Below are 15823 nucleotides of genomic sequence, written 5' to 3'. Positions count from 1 at the left end.
AAATGTAGTCTGGCAAAAATCTATGTTAATAGTCACTTCCTAGTTACTTCCTAACGTGCATAATCGTTTATGTCAGTGTCAGCTGCCTCTAAGTGTCTGAGATTTGTTTTGTTTTTTAGTTTTTTTTTTTAAACCAGACAAAAGCTACAACTGTTATTTTATTTTTTTATTTGAACTGTTAAGCAGGCTATTATTAGCTCATTCTTGTCATCTGTACCAGTTTACTTGCTCAGCTGATGTCTGTCCACTTATCTGACATTCCACGGGTAAAAAGAAAAAGCTACATATTGCTGTTTCAGATGAATGAGGAAAGTTGCCTCTACATAACTGCATATCACCTTCCAGGGTTTTATTGATGTGCTGTTATTTTTGTCGTCTGTTCTTCCTCAGTATGCAGACACACTGCAGCAGACAGCATGACTGCACTTCCAAAAATAGTATGGTGGGCCCTTTACAATACATCTGACGCTATAAAATGATATCTTCATTTTATGTTTATGTTTTAAACAATAGAAAATTAGGCAGGACGCTTCCAAAGATAGAATCAGCATGGACAAGTCTAAAGACAAGCATTTTGGATGCTGAGGCTTTTGTAACAGAATTTAAGGGGAAAAAAGAATCAGTGAAATTTAACTCATTATTTGCTGTGAGATATCAGTCATATGAAGAGAAACAGGTCAAATAACAACTCAAAGTCTTCTCAGGCCAAAGCTGATAAATTATGTGATTATTTTGCCTTTAACCTCAGAAACATTCCATTTATTTCTGTTCATCATTGCTGTTTTAAAAGCACATTCACACATTCAGGTTGTATAAGAATGAACATCCAAGCAGAAGTGGGTCAGCGAACACTGAAACAAACAAACAAATTCCTGGATTTTGTCCACAGGGCTACAAGCTCATTCAGTCACTGGCGAAGTCAAGATTGTGCGTGTTTGCATGCATTTCATCTACAATCTGGGATTAATATAAAGAAATCAAACCAAGGATTCACATTCATCTACAACCAAACAAAAAACACCCACACCCACATGCACCTTGACAACAAGGCTGACTTGTTTGCAAGCAATGTCAACTTCTCTCGCTTACCATTCCTGATTTAGACTGGTGTCGGAAACTGGCAGCAACTGTGGGACGTCCCCTTCATTGTATGCCAGCTCCCTGACCCAGCCATGCCACCCTGGGGTCTACATGATTTGACACACTGAACGCAGGAAGGCACGCACACACACATGCACACTAAGGCGCAGCTTGACAGAACCCACCCCCCCGCCTTTAAATAGATTTCTACATTTTCCGCCTTTGAGATTGCTGCTTTCAGGCACACCAATGCCACTCGCCTTTTCTCTCTCTGTGTCCCTGCTGCTCACTTTTCTTCAATAGAAAACTCAACATAGACAGATTTTTCTTTTCCTTCCTTCATCCTTGCAATGGTCAGTACTGTATCTGCAACACACACAGTGCAGTCCCCTGTGTGGATACGCAAAACACAAAATACCCTGTTCCCTTCAATCAAATTTCCATAATATCAAAGTGTTAGAGTTACAAAGCGTTACAATAGTGCGTTAGAGCGCTATTGTAACTCAGTCCGAAACAAGAACTGAAAGACAACATCATTGGACACATTTGGAGTTTCAGTAGTGGTTCTCTGTCACACCGCTTTTACTTCTACAATCTCATCACAAACACCAGCAGTCTGAGTGAGGATGCTGTGGGTTCTGGCAGATGGGTTATAAAGACCGTTTGATACGATGCGATCGTTCAGATAACAAAGATTTGGATTTAGACGAGCGAATTGAAGCAGCAAAAAAAGACTTTTAGGCAGTGTGCAAACCAAGTGACACCAAAAAACAACATAAACAATAAGATCCAGAAACTGTTTATTTTGAAATTAAAGCCTCTGTAGTCAAATCAGCAGCTAATAGATGAATAACTACAAAATATTGTCCTTCTGCAGTATGACCAGCTATTTGTGTTTGGCCTCTGTGCATCTGTTTGAAACACATTACTCACGCTACGGTCTCTGCAGAGGGCCATCATGACTACAGGGTCTGGGCAGCTCAGGGTACACAGACAAAATACACACAGTGAACACTGACTTTTGTTGCCTGCTGGGTTGAAATACATAGATTTATTAGGCTGAGCGCACCACAGACTGTGTGTTTTCAAAACAAGGTATTATGGCACTCGGCACTGTGTAATTACACAGCGATAGACTCGGCTACCTTAATTATGGAGCCTCTATGTTATACCAGCTCATCAGGGTGGATCTGTTCACGCAGCTTTAGCAGGAGGAAAGAAAAAAAATCAAACAGGGTTAACCCCAACATGTGGGTCAGAAAACATGCCCAGTTACCAAGGTGAGGCGAGGCAGGCAGCTTGGAGTTAAAATACCAAGATTACAGCTCCATAGCGCACATTTTCTGTATTGTGTAACAGGATTAAGACCAAAGCATGCAGGCACAGTATCAGATCCTAACCTGATGAGCCAGGATTAGAGCAGTTATGGCTTCTGTCTACATTTTTTTTCGGGGGGGGGGGGGGGGGGGGGGGGGTAAATAAGGCAAAGAGGAAGCCTGTGATTGAAGGCTGTGGCCCCGCAGAGCAGCCTCCTCAAACTGGGTCCACCCAAAGCTTCAGCAAAGCAAATGAGCACCTTCCATAAAGCCACACGACACAAAAAGCACAGAGAGGAATGTCCCCTGCATTTTATTCCACCAGCGAAGGCTCCAAAGCTTGCAACCGCAGACTCAGACAAATAATCGTCACAAAAAGCAATGCGTGTATGCGTTTATTTTAACATAAACTGCAGAATGAGTGTAACGCCATTAAAACTTTTGAAACCTGATGAGGGAAAAACAAAAAAACAAAACAAAAAACAAAAAAACAAACACACTTCACATTTCTAGTAATGCTCATCTGCTAAAGTAAATGTCCTTGTCTAGTTTCTTCTTTGGGTATTCGAAGTCATTACGAGTTAAAATACCCAACATGCTTGTTTCTCCAGTAAAACAAATGTACAACTGATCACCAGCAAAAGTGCTGTGTGCTGTCTTTACCTGTGTCTTCATCTAAATCACCCTGCAGAGAGGAGTCTGTGTCCTCTGAGGAGGCCTGGCTCCTCCAGCTTATATTGCCCATCCAACAGTCCACGCAGCAACTAGTCCAGGTGATACTGATGCTTACGCCCTTTGTATACTGTGTCGTAGGTCACAGTGGCATTTTTTTTAGAGCTCTCTCTCACAAAGGCACTGCTGAGAGTTAGTCATAACTAACTTAGCCTCATGATCATCCTCACTTGACTCAGCCACGTTACACAGGACTTCAGAGGAAGAGCCACATATAGCAGTGACACAAGTCAGGAGGAGTCCAGAAGCATTGTGCTTTTCCCAAATCCAATGTGTTTTATATTCATATTCTTATAAATCTTGACTTAAGCAATCCTGGAAGGATGTCTGAGTGGGTGTCGTCACTGGTCCTGGAGAGAGTCCAACACTCCACAGTTATCTGGAATGGAGAATGCACTCAACAGTAATAAGGAAATGAGACGGCCACCTGCGGGAATAAACGACCTGCTCTCTGGCATGTAGGCCAACACGCAGCAGTGAACTCAGGGGAAGCATCTTCTTTCTATCCTTTTGAGATAGATTCAACACCTCAACAAAGTCTCTCAAAAACACACGTGGAAGTTGAGAGATGGGGAATATGACCCGCCAGTGACATACTGCTGCACTGAATTACACGTGAGACCACTGAAAATTATCTCAACTGCAGTCTTTCGCTCCACCTGGAAGGTGATGAAAGCACCTTAAAAATGTTCATGTTACAAAAACCCAGACTTCCCTTCGCTTCTAATCGATTGCCCTGGTCCAGCCATTACGCCACATGTAATCCATCCATTTCTCTATCCGATTCACTCTCTGCTCACAGACTTTATCCACCCTCTCCCTTTCTCTTCCCAAGCTCTTTTCCCTCCCTCTTTTTGCATTCCCATACACGGCACCAAAAAAAATAAATAAAAAATGTAATTACAACACAGCTAAACCTATATGGGAAAAGCAAGCCTCTCATTCTGTGGTAGAGGGAGGGTGAAATGCTTGCTGCCATCAAACCTCAAAATTGCAGCATGACAAACCAGTGCTCATAGCTTGCTCTGTGCAACAGTGGGATCACTCATCAGCAATGTGGGCAGACCGAGTTATCCCGGGGAACCCTTTTGTAATCAGGACTGCTTTAGCTCTTGCTCAGAGTTTTTTTGACCCAGGCATGCAGAGCTCGGCATTTACGGACATTAGGAAAAAGAAGCTATTTTAAGTCTGAAGCAACGAGCTAACCGCTTAGCAAACGAGGGCCATCGAAGTTTCACACACACACTTTAGTTTTAGCTCTTGTAATGCCTGACAGTAAACAGTGCAGCTAAGACCCTTTCAAAGGGTGAACCACAGATGCGCACTGCCACACTATGCAGCGAGGGGGGTGCAGGGAGTCTAAAATAAGGAACTGATGGATCAGTTCTGCCGCTGCGGCTGGCTACTACCGTTGACTGTCCAGTAACAGAAGAGTCCGCAAGCTAATTTTAAAACACTGCACTGCTGCTCTCACGACTTTCTTACCAACACTGGTGTGCCAAAATGTGTCGTGTCACAACCCCAGTCTGCATGAGGGAAATTTTTGCAACCGTGAAAATCTCAACAATCTTTTCATAAGCAGCTTTTCTGGTGTGTTTAAATGTGTGTTTTGAGCTGTAAAGTGTGCACAGCATCCAAGCCTAATGCGAGTGGGAGAAAAAAAGAATTGTTCTTCTTTTTATTTCATTTTTATTTATTTTTTATTAAATTAATTTTATTAAATTATAAAAATTTTATTTAATTCACAAATGACTACGTGCATCTTTGAAATAAATGCCGCTCACGGGATAGAAATATAGTCTTGTAGTTCATCTTTAAAAAAAAAAACTCAAGCCAAAAAAAGCAATACAGCACGTCTTAGTCGTGATCACCTGATATTATAATAAAAATTTTTTTTTTTTTTTTAAAAGACATCTCTCAGTATTTTGTATATCGTTAACAGGCTAATGTTAGCAGACTGAAATGAATAAATTAAGCACTGACAAACAAGCCCAGCTAGCCAACACACACACACAAACACACATGCACCCCCACCACAAAAACATGTTGCAAAACTTTGCACTAACGCCGGCCAAGTGACTACAATAACTCAACCCAGAGCTGGTATGGTGTTTTAGAAAGCAGTGGCTAAAGAACAGATGCTGTTCTCTGCTGCTAAAGAAGTAGTAATGTTAGTGCATTAATGTAGCTAACTTACCTAGAAACAAAAACAAATACTAAAAGATATCGAAAAGCTGCACTGTCTCTCACATCACCTTTGACTGTACTGTCACTGAGACAGTGCATGAAAACTAGTTATTATTATGACTGCTATTATTAGAAAGACACCGGTGAAAAGAGCAGTAGAACTCTGAGGTTTGAGCAAAATAACAATCTTTAAAGTGTACAAAGGGCACATATCCTGGCAACGGGGAGCAGTTAGAACAGATTTTTATTGACCCGTGCAGTTTTAGAATGGTTTGTGTGAATGAAGGCTTCCTACACATGTAGACAAAACAAGAACGGAAATACAAATCGAACGAAGGAAAACTCATCCCAGGTGATGTGTCTCTGTTTTTACGCCGAAGATCTCCCTAAAAAGTGGATTCTGGGTTGGTTCTTCAAAGTGACGCTAAATGGGTTTTCTTTCTTAAAATTTTGTATCGCCTTCATTTCAAAAATTAGGCCATCTTGACAACAACAAATCCCATTTCAGGACTGCTGCGCTAAATGTTTCACATCTTAATTTAACTGCAACAGTGGAATCATTCTAAGCGGGTCATTTAAAGTATGACATCCAACAAGTAAACATACGGTACGTACATAAAACGCTGCGGGATTAGAAAGTGTCTGAGCAGAGTCTGCAAGTCACAGTGCAGCACTCTCAAAACCAGCCAGAAATAATTCCTGTCAACAATGCATCGTTCACCAGTGATAAGCAGTGGATGAGAAGTATTTTTAACTTTTGATCAATGTCAGCACCCCCACAACTATTTATACTACTAATCATGAGCTCATTTAGCAACACTCGGAAAACTTAAATTGCTTAACGCACTGAAAGACAGGAAAAAGAGAAGAAGAAAAAAAAAGATGCCTTGGAGCTATTAATATGTGCTGACACTGCACACCAACCCAGTCATTCAGCTCACATCATGTACTATTATTAAGGCAGGCTACCTGACAGCATCTTCAAGTTTTAGCTTACACCAAAATGTGATCACACAGACTCAAAGCTTTTAAGCCTTCTGAGAAAAGCATTAAGAAACAGCTTCGGCTGTCTGGCTGCTGTTACGTTTTTTGGGGGACAAACACCGCAACACACTGAATCTGTTTATGGATTTCAGTTTTGGGCTGCTTGAGTGATGAAGTCATGTCGGTGAGTACGTAGAGAATGGGATTCAGCGCAAGAACCATCCATCTGATTTCATCAGAGGTGACACGCCTGGGCTCCACCGCACATGAGGTTCGCTTTTGCTTCCCGCGGGAAGGGCAAATTAGTGACTGGGTGACACCATCCCCGGTAATCGGAGGAGTATGTTGATGCAGCTAGTGAATTTGGTGTCCATGTGTTTGCTCCTCAAGGCACCATTCTGCCAGCGACTAAAACTGTCACCCTGTTTCTATCCAGTCTCCAGAGACGAAGCCTTTCACACTTTCTCTCACACTCAAGCACTGCCTGCTGCAGAGTTTTCTGTTCTGAGTCCCAAGTCTCGCCCTTCCCTGTTTCCATTACACTAGCAACCACCACAGTGTGTCCTTGGGGACATATTTGGGATCAATAGGCAGATGAGAACAGACCAACAAGTAAACAACTGGGAAGAATGGAAGCAGGGGAGAAGTGATGGTTTGGGTACTTGCTTTTAAGTTATCAGTTAAGCATGATCAAGTGCAATTTTCTAACCGCAAAGGCTGCGATTATACTCTGGACATGTCCAAATTCATGGGCTGCATCCTCCTGAGGCCGCATTTGTAGACCGATTACGTCACAGCGACGCGCCGAAGGCTGTCCAAATTACTACCATATCCCAGAATTCATAGCGCGGCCCAGCCAAACTCCAGTTTCCAGCAATGGCGGCCGCTACTAAGTTTTAAAATTACTCATACTAATCTTTCTGGGTCACAAAATAAACTTTTAAAATATTTTCAGGCGAGAAAGTAGTTGTGTAAACATCAAATATCTGCTCGGTTTATCAAGATATCCCATATTTGCAAAAGTGCTTCGACGTTTTCAGAGGCGTCTGCTACCCACCAGCTCGACAGCTAGCCGGGAGCTCGAGGGTTACTGATGCGGCCGAGAACGGCACAACTCCCGGCACATCATTTTCAGATCACCGTGGAGTTTCGCTGCTCGGGTTAAACGTAATATATAAGTCACTTAGACAACCTAAAAAAAATTTTGTTGGGCTTTTTTCAGTGTTTTGTTTGTTCGTGAGTAAATCGGTTTGGCTGAGATTAAAGTTATTAGATTAGATAAAATAAAACTTTATTAATCCCCCGGGTGGGTTCCTCCTTGGTTTTCACACAGCTGACTAAACGTCAAACAGAAAACTTATTAAACAGAAGTATGAGACAGTCGAGAATTTACACCAGTGTCTGGTTATATTTTAGATAGCAAGAAGCAGACGGCCGAGTTTATTAAACTCCACCGAGACAGCGGTGACGCTAATCAGAAGGCTAGACCGTCCAATTTCACGCCTTTAAACTTTAAAGGCGTGTTTGTGTGTGTGTTTATACAATTGCTATTATGTTTGCACTTTATGTGTAATGTTACTGACTGCAAAGATCAGTAAGATGTGTGTATTTTTTATTTATTAGTTTTATTTATTTAATATTATTTTTTAATTGAATGACTGTCTAGTAGTTCACAGATGTCGAAAAACTGAGTGTGGTAAAGCCACTGATTTTGTTTATGTATATTTCTGCAATCTGCACATTGTACTGACTTTCATTTTAATGTTTACACCAGGGTTCCTTGTCAGCACTTTATGCTCAGATGTTTGTAAGCTAAAAATAAACTATTGTGTATGTTCAAATATACTGTTGTGATTGAAGAAGTTAAATAAAAATGTCAGTCATCAATTCATGCATCACCTCATGTCATCATAACAGAGGTCTGTCTTCCAGGAAAGAACAGTTTAAAATTAATGTAATATAGTATTGGCCATACTATATGATGTATTGCTTGTCTTTGTTTAATAATACAGAAGACAAAGACCTTAAAAAATAATCGCATATCGCATCGCAATCGCAATATTGGGGCAAAAAATCGCAATTAGATTATTTTTCATAATCGTTCAGCCCTAAAAGAGTCTACAAAAAAAGAAAACAAAATAAAAAACTCTTGCATTGCCTCTGACTTTTCATTTAGTTGTGACCATATGTAGTCATCTGTCCGCAAGACACGAAAGGAATCGGAAACTTTTACGCCTATGAAGAATGACTGAGCTAGTGGAGGATGACACTCCCTCCCCTCCTGTTATTGGGGGCTCTCAGTGTGTGTGTGTGTGTGTGTGTTCGCCTTTTCGCCCACTTACTGCAGGCAACACTGGGCAGGACACTATGTGGAGCGAAGCAAGGAGACAGCTGCTGGAATGGGATGCAAGTGTAGCTGACGGGTATAAAGTTTCCTTCCCAAAATCCCATCCATACCCCAACACTACTGCGTTTCCTCCCGTAGTGATTGTGCTCCGCAGTGAGAGTGAAAGTGAGAAAGTGAGCGACACAAGTAGACAAAATGAAAAAAATAAAAATACGGGTCAAACCAACAACAAAAAAATGCCACGTGCACAATAGTGAAAATCAACACAAATACACACCCAGCAGCCCAGCGCGTGAACGCAATCCCATTCCAGGGGTAACAAGGCAGCTAGCCTTAGCCAGTAAAAGCTAACCTTGAGCTGCTGCTAGCTAAACCCGTCTTTAGATGTTCGCGGACGGCCAATTGGGAAGCAGGAGAAAAATGTCACACGATATATTCACTCATTTACGCGTCTTCCAAAGGGGAAAAAGGCGAAACACACGTGTTTCCTCTTGAGTGAAATTCAGAGATTTGTCCCGAGATGGTTAGCAACGCTCGCAGACAATCAAACCGGGGTGGTGTATTTACGACCCCCGTACCGAGAGTGAATGGAGAAATGCCGGTGTAGTACCATGGAAGAAAAGCCAGCACGATTTTTCTTAAAAAAAAAAAAAAAAGCTATTTCCCCGGATTAGCTCGCTAAACTGTTTTGAACACGAGAAGCTGTATTATTTTAACTAATGGATCAGTTAACCAGCTCTCCTTAAGTCAGCCTTTTGGTTTAAAAACGGGACAAAAAATATGAAAATATCATTAGCCGCTACCAGCTAGCAGACGCTTTATTTTAACTGGATAGCCGAGAAAAAGAACAATCCGTGAGGCCCAATTAAACCACCATTTACACCCAACACACTCATCCAAGCTTTATCTGGAGCACCCCCTTTTTTGTTGGCGTATGTGTTGGTCAACAAACCCCCATAATTTAATCCATCCGAGCCCCGTGTAAGGGAGACCGTTATACAGTATCCCGAAGGTGGAGCGGTGAGGTTCAGTCTAGCCGGGCAGGACTTACCTTGCTTGCTCTCTATTTTTCTCGACATTTTCGTAGCCAGCAGCTGTGATCCCACTCGCAGTTCAACAAAACCGTAGCTACAGACGAGCCTCGCCGTGCCTCTCCTCGGATTATTCCCCCATTTTCGATATGTTGTTGTGTCCACGAGATGATTCCGCCCCGGTTAATATAATATATTTATAGGCCACAGACATTGGTACGGTTATAAACTGCCTCCGTCCGTCTCCGGGTAATTTTCACTGGATACACACACACTACGCTCACGTTAATGCCTTGAGCGGAGACTCGGCTAGGGTAGGCTATCATCCAGTGCAACAGCGCCCCCTTGCGTCAGGAATTAGCCACGCCATCTGTCAACAAGAGCATGGGCGTGTTTCGATTTCAGTTCAAAGTTAAAGCAAGCCCCGAATGTAATCCATACTGATTTTGCAAGTGCTGTTGCACACAGTCTCATAAATTAAGTCATCTGTCTTTTTCATGCAATTAAATAATAATAATGTGGAAATTCACCAATCATCCATTCACCCATATATCAATCTATCGCAGATGGAAAAAAAATGCAGAGTAGCCTGGACGGCAGCGATTTTTTTAACCTCATCAATTTTAGCAGCAGAAGGCTAATGAAATGATGGAGTGCGCAGGCTTCGAACAGCCATTTCAGCAGCTCGGTTCAAAACCAGCATCATGGCCGAAAAGACAGAACAAGTCTTAAAAACTAGTAAAAGCTCCTGAAGAAATCAAGTGTTGCACAAAAAGATAGATCAGGGGTGTTGATCGGTGTGATCATCAAAACAAAGCAATGGGTCTCTATATAATAATTAATAATTAATTTAAGGTTAATAATCAGTTTCAGCAAATTAAAAAGATTACATCGCCACTGATGTTTAGATTGCGAGGGATCTAAAGGTTTAAAGCTTTACTCACAGACATTTGGTTCTTTTTTCTTGTTAATATCTATGTTATTCGCATGTTTTGGAATAAAGTTGAAAAGCACATAACGATTAAAAGTACAATACCTGGTTAAATGAAGGAACCTATCTAAACAGACTTGTGAGCGCTAGAAAATGCATGGACACTTCGCAGCTTTTTTCTGGAAGTGTAACTGGTTTGCATTTTTTTCCTTGCACATGTCTTTTCACTCTGCGTGTATACACTAGTTTGCATTTCTTCCTATTAAAAGAGGGTTTTTCTTTTCCGCTGTCGCCAAGTGCTTGCTCACAGGGTCTCTGATTGGAGGGGTTTCTCTGTAGTACTGTAGGGTGTAATACTGTAGTATTAAGCGGTTACAGTTAAGGTTAGTGTATTTCTGAACACATTTTTCCTCTCTAAGGCACTTTCAGGGCAGCTTTTACTCTGAAAAAGCAGGATTTCTTGTATTTTTGCTAGTATACTTGCCTAGAGTTCAGTGTGTATGTGTGTGCAGTGTTTTGACCAGGAAACCAGCCCACACATCTTGGCTGCATCTTATCCTCCAATCAATTAAGTCAAAAGATAATGGTACGGACAACAGCCAGAGTAACTCTTAATTAGATTTCCCCCCCATAAATGTTTTATACATAGCAGAGGTGATTTATGCTTCGAGTGTTATGAATCACTACTGGCCGTTTGAACATTTAGCATCAGCTCTAGTTTGTATATCTAGAGGAGAACCTGTCATTTTTTCCCACATTTGATCTCTAATCAAATGCCAGTAAATAACAGCATTCACAGAAGTTCTTTTAAATAAGCAAGAATTGTGATTTTAAAAGTGGTAGTTGAAAATTGTAATATTTCAATAATATCTATGTCTTCTGTCATAGACATTTGTTTTTTGTCGATATCTTTTGGCTCATTTGAGCTATCCTAATAAGTCCTGATGTACTAAATAGAGGACATCGTGGGCTTTCCATTGATATGTCATGTGTTTGGGGGCGTCTTTTAGCTCCAAAAGGAAGGCAATCATAAAAAAGTGGAAAGATTCACTGTTCCTCGGTTCTCGGGAGGATATATTAACGTCTGCTTTGTAATTACAGAGTAGTTTGAACCATTTACAAGTTAAATGGAAGCACACAGCCCCCTGTTGGGCACGCTAAAACCTTGCTTATACTACAACTACATTTTTCTTATTTTCTCCCTGTTACCATTCATGTACTGCATGTGACAGGAAAATTAAAGGCCGAGTAGAAGAAGAAAGGGGAAGCATAGCTCTAATTTGATGCTCGTTTCAACTGCTGACTATGGCTTTTGCTCACTTAGTGCTTCACATTATCCTCTCTATTAAAGTGCAACCATCTAGATTATGTCTTGAGTGTACCAAGACGAAGCGAGCATGCCATATCAACTTTTTATGAATAATTGATCTGACTGACAAAGTGATCTACATTCCTTGAGTGATGTGGGTCAGCTCATACACGCGCAGTGCGCCCGTGAACGCAGAGGCATGCATTAAAATACTGAGATAAGGAGTTCATTACACACTGTTGGCCGCTTCTTCTGAGCTTTGGTGCCGCTCACCTCATCAGCGACCGATTTAATCGCTTATCAGAGAAAGGCCTTGAGTGTCAAGGATTCATATTTACACTGGCAGTCATTATGCCTGCTCCCTTGTGCTCTTGCTTGCGCAGCAGAAGCCACACCCGTATAAGAAGTGCAAAGTGCTTGCTTTGTGTGTTTGTGCTAGGGAGAGGTGTGTGGGTGTGTGTGTGGAGGAGGGGAAGGAGTGGAATACGTCCCCCGAGGCTATGATAAAGTCACAGAGGGAAGACAATGATCTGCCAAGCAATGCCAGACTTGTCAGGGCAGGATAGGGCCTCACAGCGCAGTCAGAGTTGGTCTGTTTTAGAGCGTCTTGGTGTTTTCCTGACAGCCTGCATTCAGTCTCCCACAGAAACATCCAAGCAGCTGCCTCATCTAATGACCACGTTCAATTTGGGGCTTGAAATTTCAGCTTCACAAGGCAGCGTAAAGCCTCTCTGCCACGAGTGACAACTGATTGCTGGCTCTACTAACAAGACAAGACTTTAAAATATACACAACAATAACTAGAGGAGTCTTCTACATCTTACTGCTTTGCCACACGACTCACATTTGTCTTTGTTTTCTTTCATATCATTTTCACTTTTTTCATTAAATGTCACTTAAGCCTCAGCGCAGCCCTTTGCTGACATCCGTTGGCTGCGTAGTAAACCAAGCACACCGAGTCACGCCGCTTTATGCCACAGAGTGGTGCTCTTGGTCCACCGATCATACTTGTATGCTGGAGCTCAGCCTCACGACCCCGTGGTGGTACACTTCTAGTAATGTGCTGTACATGTGGGTAAATGTCACAGAATATGGTAATACAATGATAACGCTCTTTGATGAGCTTCACTGAGGGCAGGAATTAAAAAAAAATCTGTATGACCATCTTAATAAGTCACCAAATAGTTAAAAAAATTCCACTAATTAATTCCACTGTTTAAAGTTATAACTACTCCCCTTAATGAAGACAAATGTTTGGAAATAGCAAGCAGGTTAATCCATCACCACGCTCAGATATTCAGGGTCGATACCTTTGATGAATGTGGGAAGCTTTATACTGGTTCACACTGGGAAATTTCCACTCTGGGCTTGCAGCAAGATCAGGTCAGCTGTGCGCTGGATGCAGTTCACCGTTAGACGGGGCAAAGAAAGGAGAGGCAGGAGAGTTTTGTTAGCTGAGAGTTGTCAGCGAGAGCTTTGAGATGGGGTTTGATCTTCGCGGTGGTGCAGTGCTCAAACACAGTTTAAGACTTGGTTAACCTTGGCCAGCGGTCGCACCGTTCTGTCTGTCTCGCATCTGAGAGTTGGAGAAAGAAGGAGGGGATCAGCGAGGCTTATATGAGTGAAATGCATTTTAATTGAGAGGGAGCGGGGGGAAGGCCTACCTTGACAACAATCAGGGTCCTCTGTCTTTGGACCTCTGTTAACGTACAGTGATTTTCAAGAGAGGTTTTCATGATAGGATTAAGATGGTGGGCCGGGGTTGGGAGGTGGAGAAGATGGAGAAGCGTCGAACAAAGAGGACAAGGTGTCTGGGTCATAACCTACTCAATACTGCATGAGAATAGAACAATCTGTCACTGCCACAAACAAACACACTGAGATGTCGACAAGGTTAGGAGAAATCACATGGTGAAGAGAGGGGGTCATCAGCAGTTGTCATGGTAAAACAAACAGTGCTGCATTAAATCTGTGCACTAAAACTGCATATTCAGACTAAAAATTGAGATTTGCTTCCCACACTATATAACGCACACATATACAGTAACTGTTGCAAACATTCGTGGATGCAGCCACGCTATAAACACAGAGAAATTATTTATGTGCTGAGGCAGGCATTGTCGAGCTGCTCTTTAGAGCTCCACGGGACAGCGGGCCTGGCTCTTAGAAAGCCCAGCTGCTCGCCTTTCAAGATCACTCCGTCCTGTCACTATGGCAGAGAAGGTCTTACAGTCTAAACTCACCCCCTCCTCTCCATATTTTCTGTGGCACTTTTAAATAGAGGGGTCGACCTATCTTCGAGGTGGGACCCTCCCTCGCCCTCTGTACCAGGCCTTCCAGTGCTCCTGATTGACATTTAAGTCCGACGGTAGGGTAAAGAGGGCCAAAGAGCATGAAATGAGAACGGCCGCGGGGCTGCACACCGAGACTTGACCACTCCCTTTCTCACACACCCCCGTCGCCCACCTCCATTAGTCGCTGAAGTCCCCTGGGGGAACTGCAGGCGACCCTCAGCCTGAGAGGTGAGCTCACAGTTCCTTAGTGTGAAAGCACAAAGAGGCCGGGATGAGATGTAACGATGCAGAGAACAATTACGGTTCTTCAGATGATCATCTTTGCAGTGAGGCTTGGCCTTCTTTACTTCTTATGCTTTCTCCTTTAGAAGGCTAAATGTCAGCGTTTATCCTTCCCTTTATTTTGCTCAGCAGGTCAGAGGCATTTCAGGGATCTTTGAGGATATCGCAAGCATTTATTTTTTACTTCCCCCCCCCTGCAAATCTTATCTATTAAGATCTATCATACTTGTGTGTACCCTGTAAATGTACTGTGTGGTTTTGTAACATTCCAGTTTCACCACGCACCCATTTCTGTGCGTTTTAAGTTGAAAATCTGCCATTTGAGCGGCCGCCTCTTCACACAAGCCATCGCTCCATTTTCATGCATAATACTGGTCAACCTTACACTGGCAAGTGTTATCAGTGGATATTAGCAGTTGAGCGGGATGCGTCAATGTCTACTCCTGCTGGTTTGGCCTAGTTTTCACAGTAGCAGTTATTATAAGCTAGGCACAGAGTAAGACAGTCTGGTCTGTGGGTATCACACTGCGTGAGGGGGTTACTGTTAAAAGCCTGAAGAGTTTGCAACATGGCTGAGCTGCATCGCTATCCAACTTTACAATCCACACAAGGGCCATTTAACAGGATCAGTGGTTAAAACTCATTAATCGAATTAGGTGTTTGCCGCCTGAAGTTAAAGCTGCTACACTGAGACTTGGATACAGTGAGCTGTGTAAGTTTGTGTTTAAGCAGGCAGGCAGTGGGGACACCCGACTTTGTGAACATAACTGAAGAATGTAAGATATTCAAGCTGATACCATAGATGTTTTTACTAAAGATCTCAGATGAGTTCTAATCTGACCTCAAGGTCAAGGTCAGAGGTCAAGTTTATTGAAAACCTTGTGAGCACATGTTGCTGTATTTAAATACACCTTTGAAAAATAAGAAGTATAATCACTGATGGGTCATGCATAACTATGACAATGCAGTAAGACAACAGCACTCGGAAACTGCACCTACACTACACTAAAACTTTATGATATTTTTATTACAGCATACAGAGGTCCGTCTGTTATGGCGTCAATTTGACGTCATAGGGTGTTGTATTTAAAAACTAAAAGGTGTGTTGTACAGCTCTCTTCATGTCCTTTCATATGATATATAACTTGATATGGCTTCTTGATTTTTTTTCCCAATTGTCAACTTTGACCTTGGGTGCTATTAATGAAGGTCAAGGTTAAATGCTTAACCAGCCTAGGTACTCATGTCCCCCAAGACCTAGTATGTTGTTGTGAAGTTTGAAGATGAGCCATAAAAAATTGCAGGTAATAAAAAACTTTTGCTGATTTTC

At 42.2% G+C, this 15823-nt stretch overlaps 1 protein-coding gene across 8 annotated transcripts in view; it reads right to left on the bottom strand.

Annotated features, from left to right (window-relative positions):
• rapgef1b (Rap guanine nucleotide exchange factor (GEF) 1b) overlaps positions 1-10018 on the bottom strand; it is a 46656-nt gene extending 36638 nt beyond the window's left edge. For 5 of the 8 annotated variants that reach the window (XM_026173403.1, XM_026173406.1, XM_026173408.1 and 2 more), the window contains exon 1: positions 3060-4815. In XM_026173403.1, the coding sequence (XP_026029188.1) occupies positions 3060-3141 (82 nt within the window). In that variant the 5' untranslated portion in view covers positions 3142-4815. Of the gene's footprint in view, positions 1-3059; positions 4816-9697 lie in introns of those variants that run through there. The other 3 variants (XM_026173409.1, XM_026173410.1, XM_026173405.1) reach the window with 2 other exon arrangements.
• Positions 10019-15823: the final 5805 nt, after the last annotated feature.

This window comes from Astatotilapia calliptera, chromosome 7 (assembly GCF_900246225.1).
Source record: "Astatotilapia calliptera chromosome 7, fAstCal1.2, whole genome shotgun sequence".
Taxonomy (NCBI): Eukaryota; Metazoa; Chordata; class Actinopteri; order Cichliformes; family Cichlidae; genus Astatotilapia; species Astatotilapia calliptera.
This window is presented reverse-complemented; position numbering and strand designations above follow the sequence as displayed.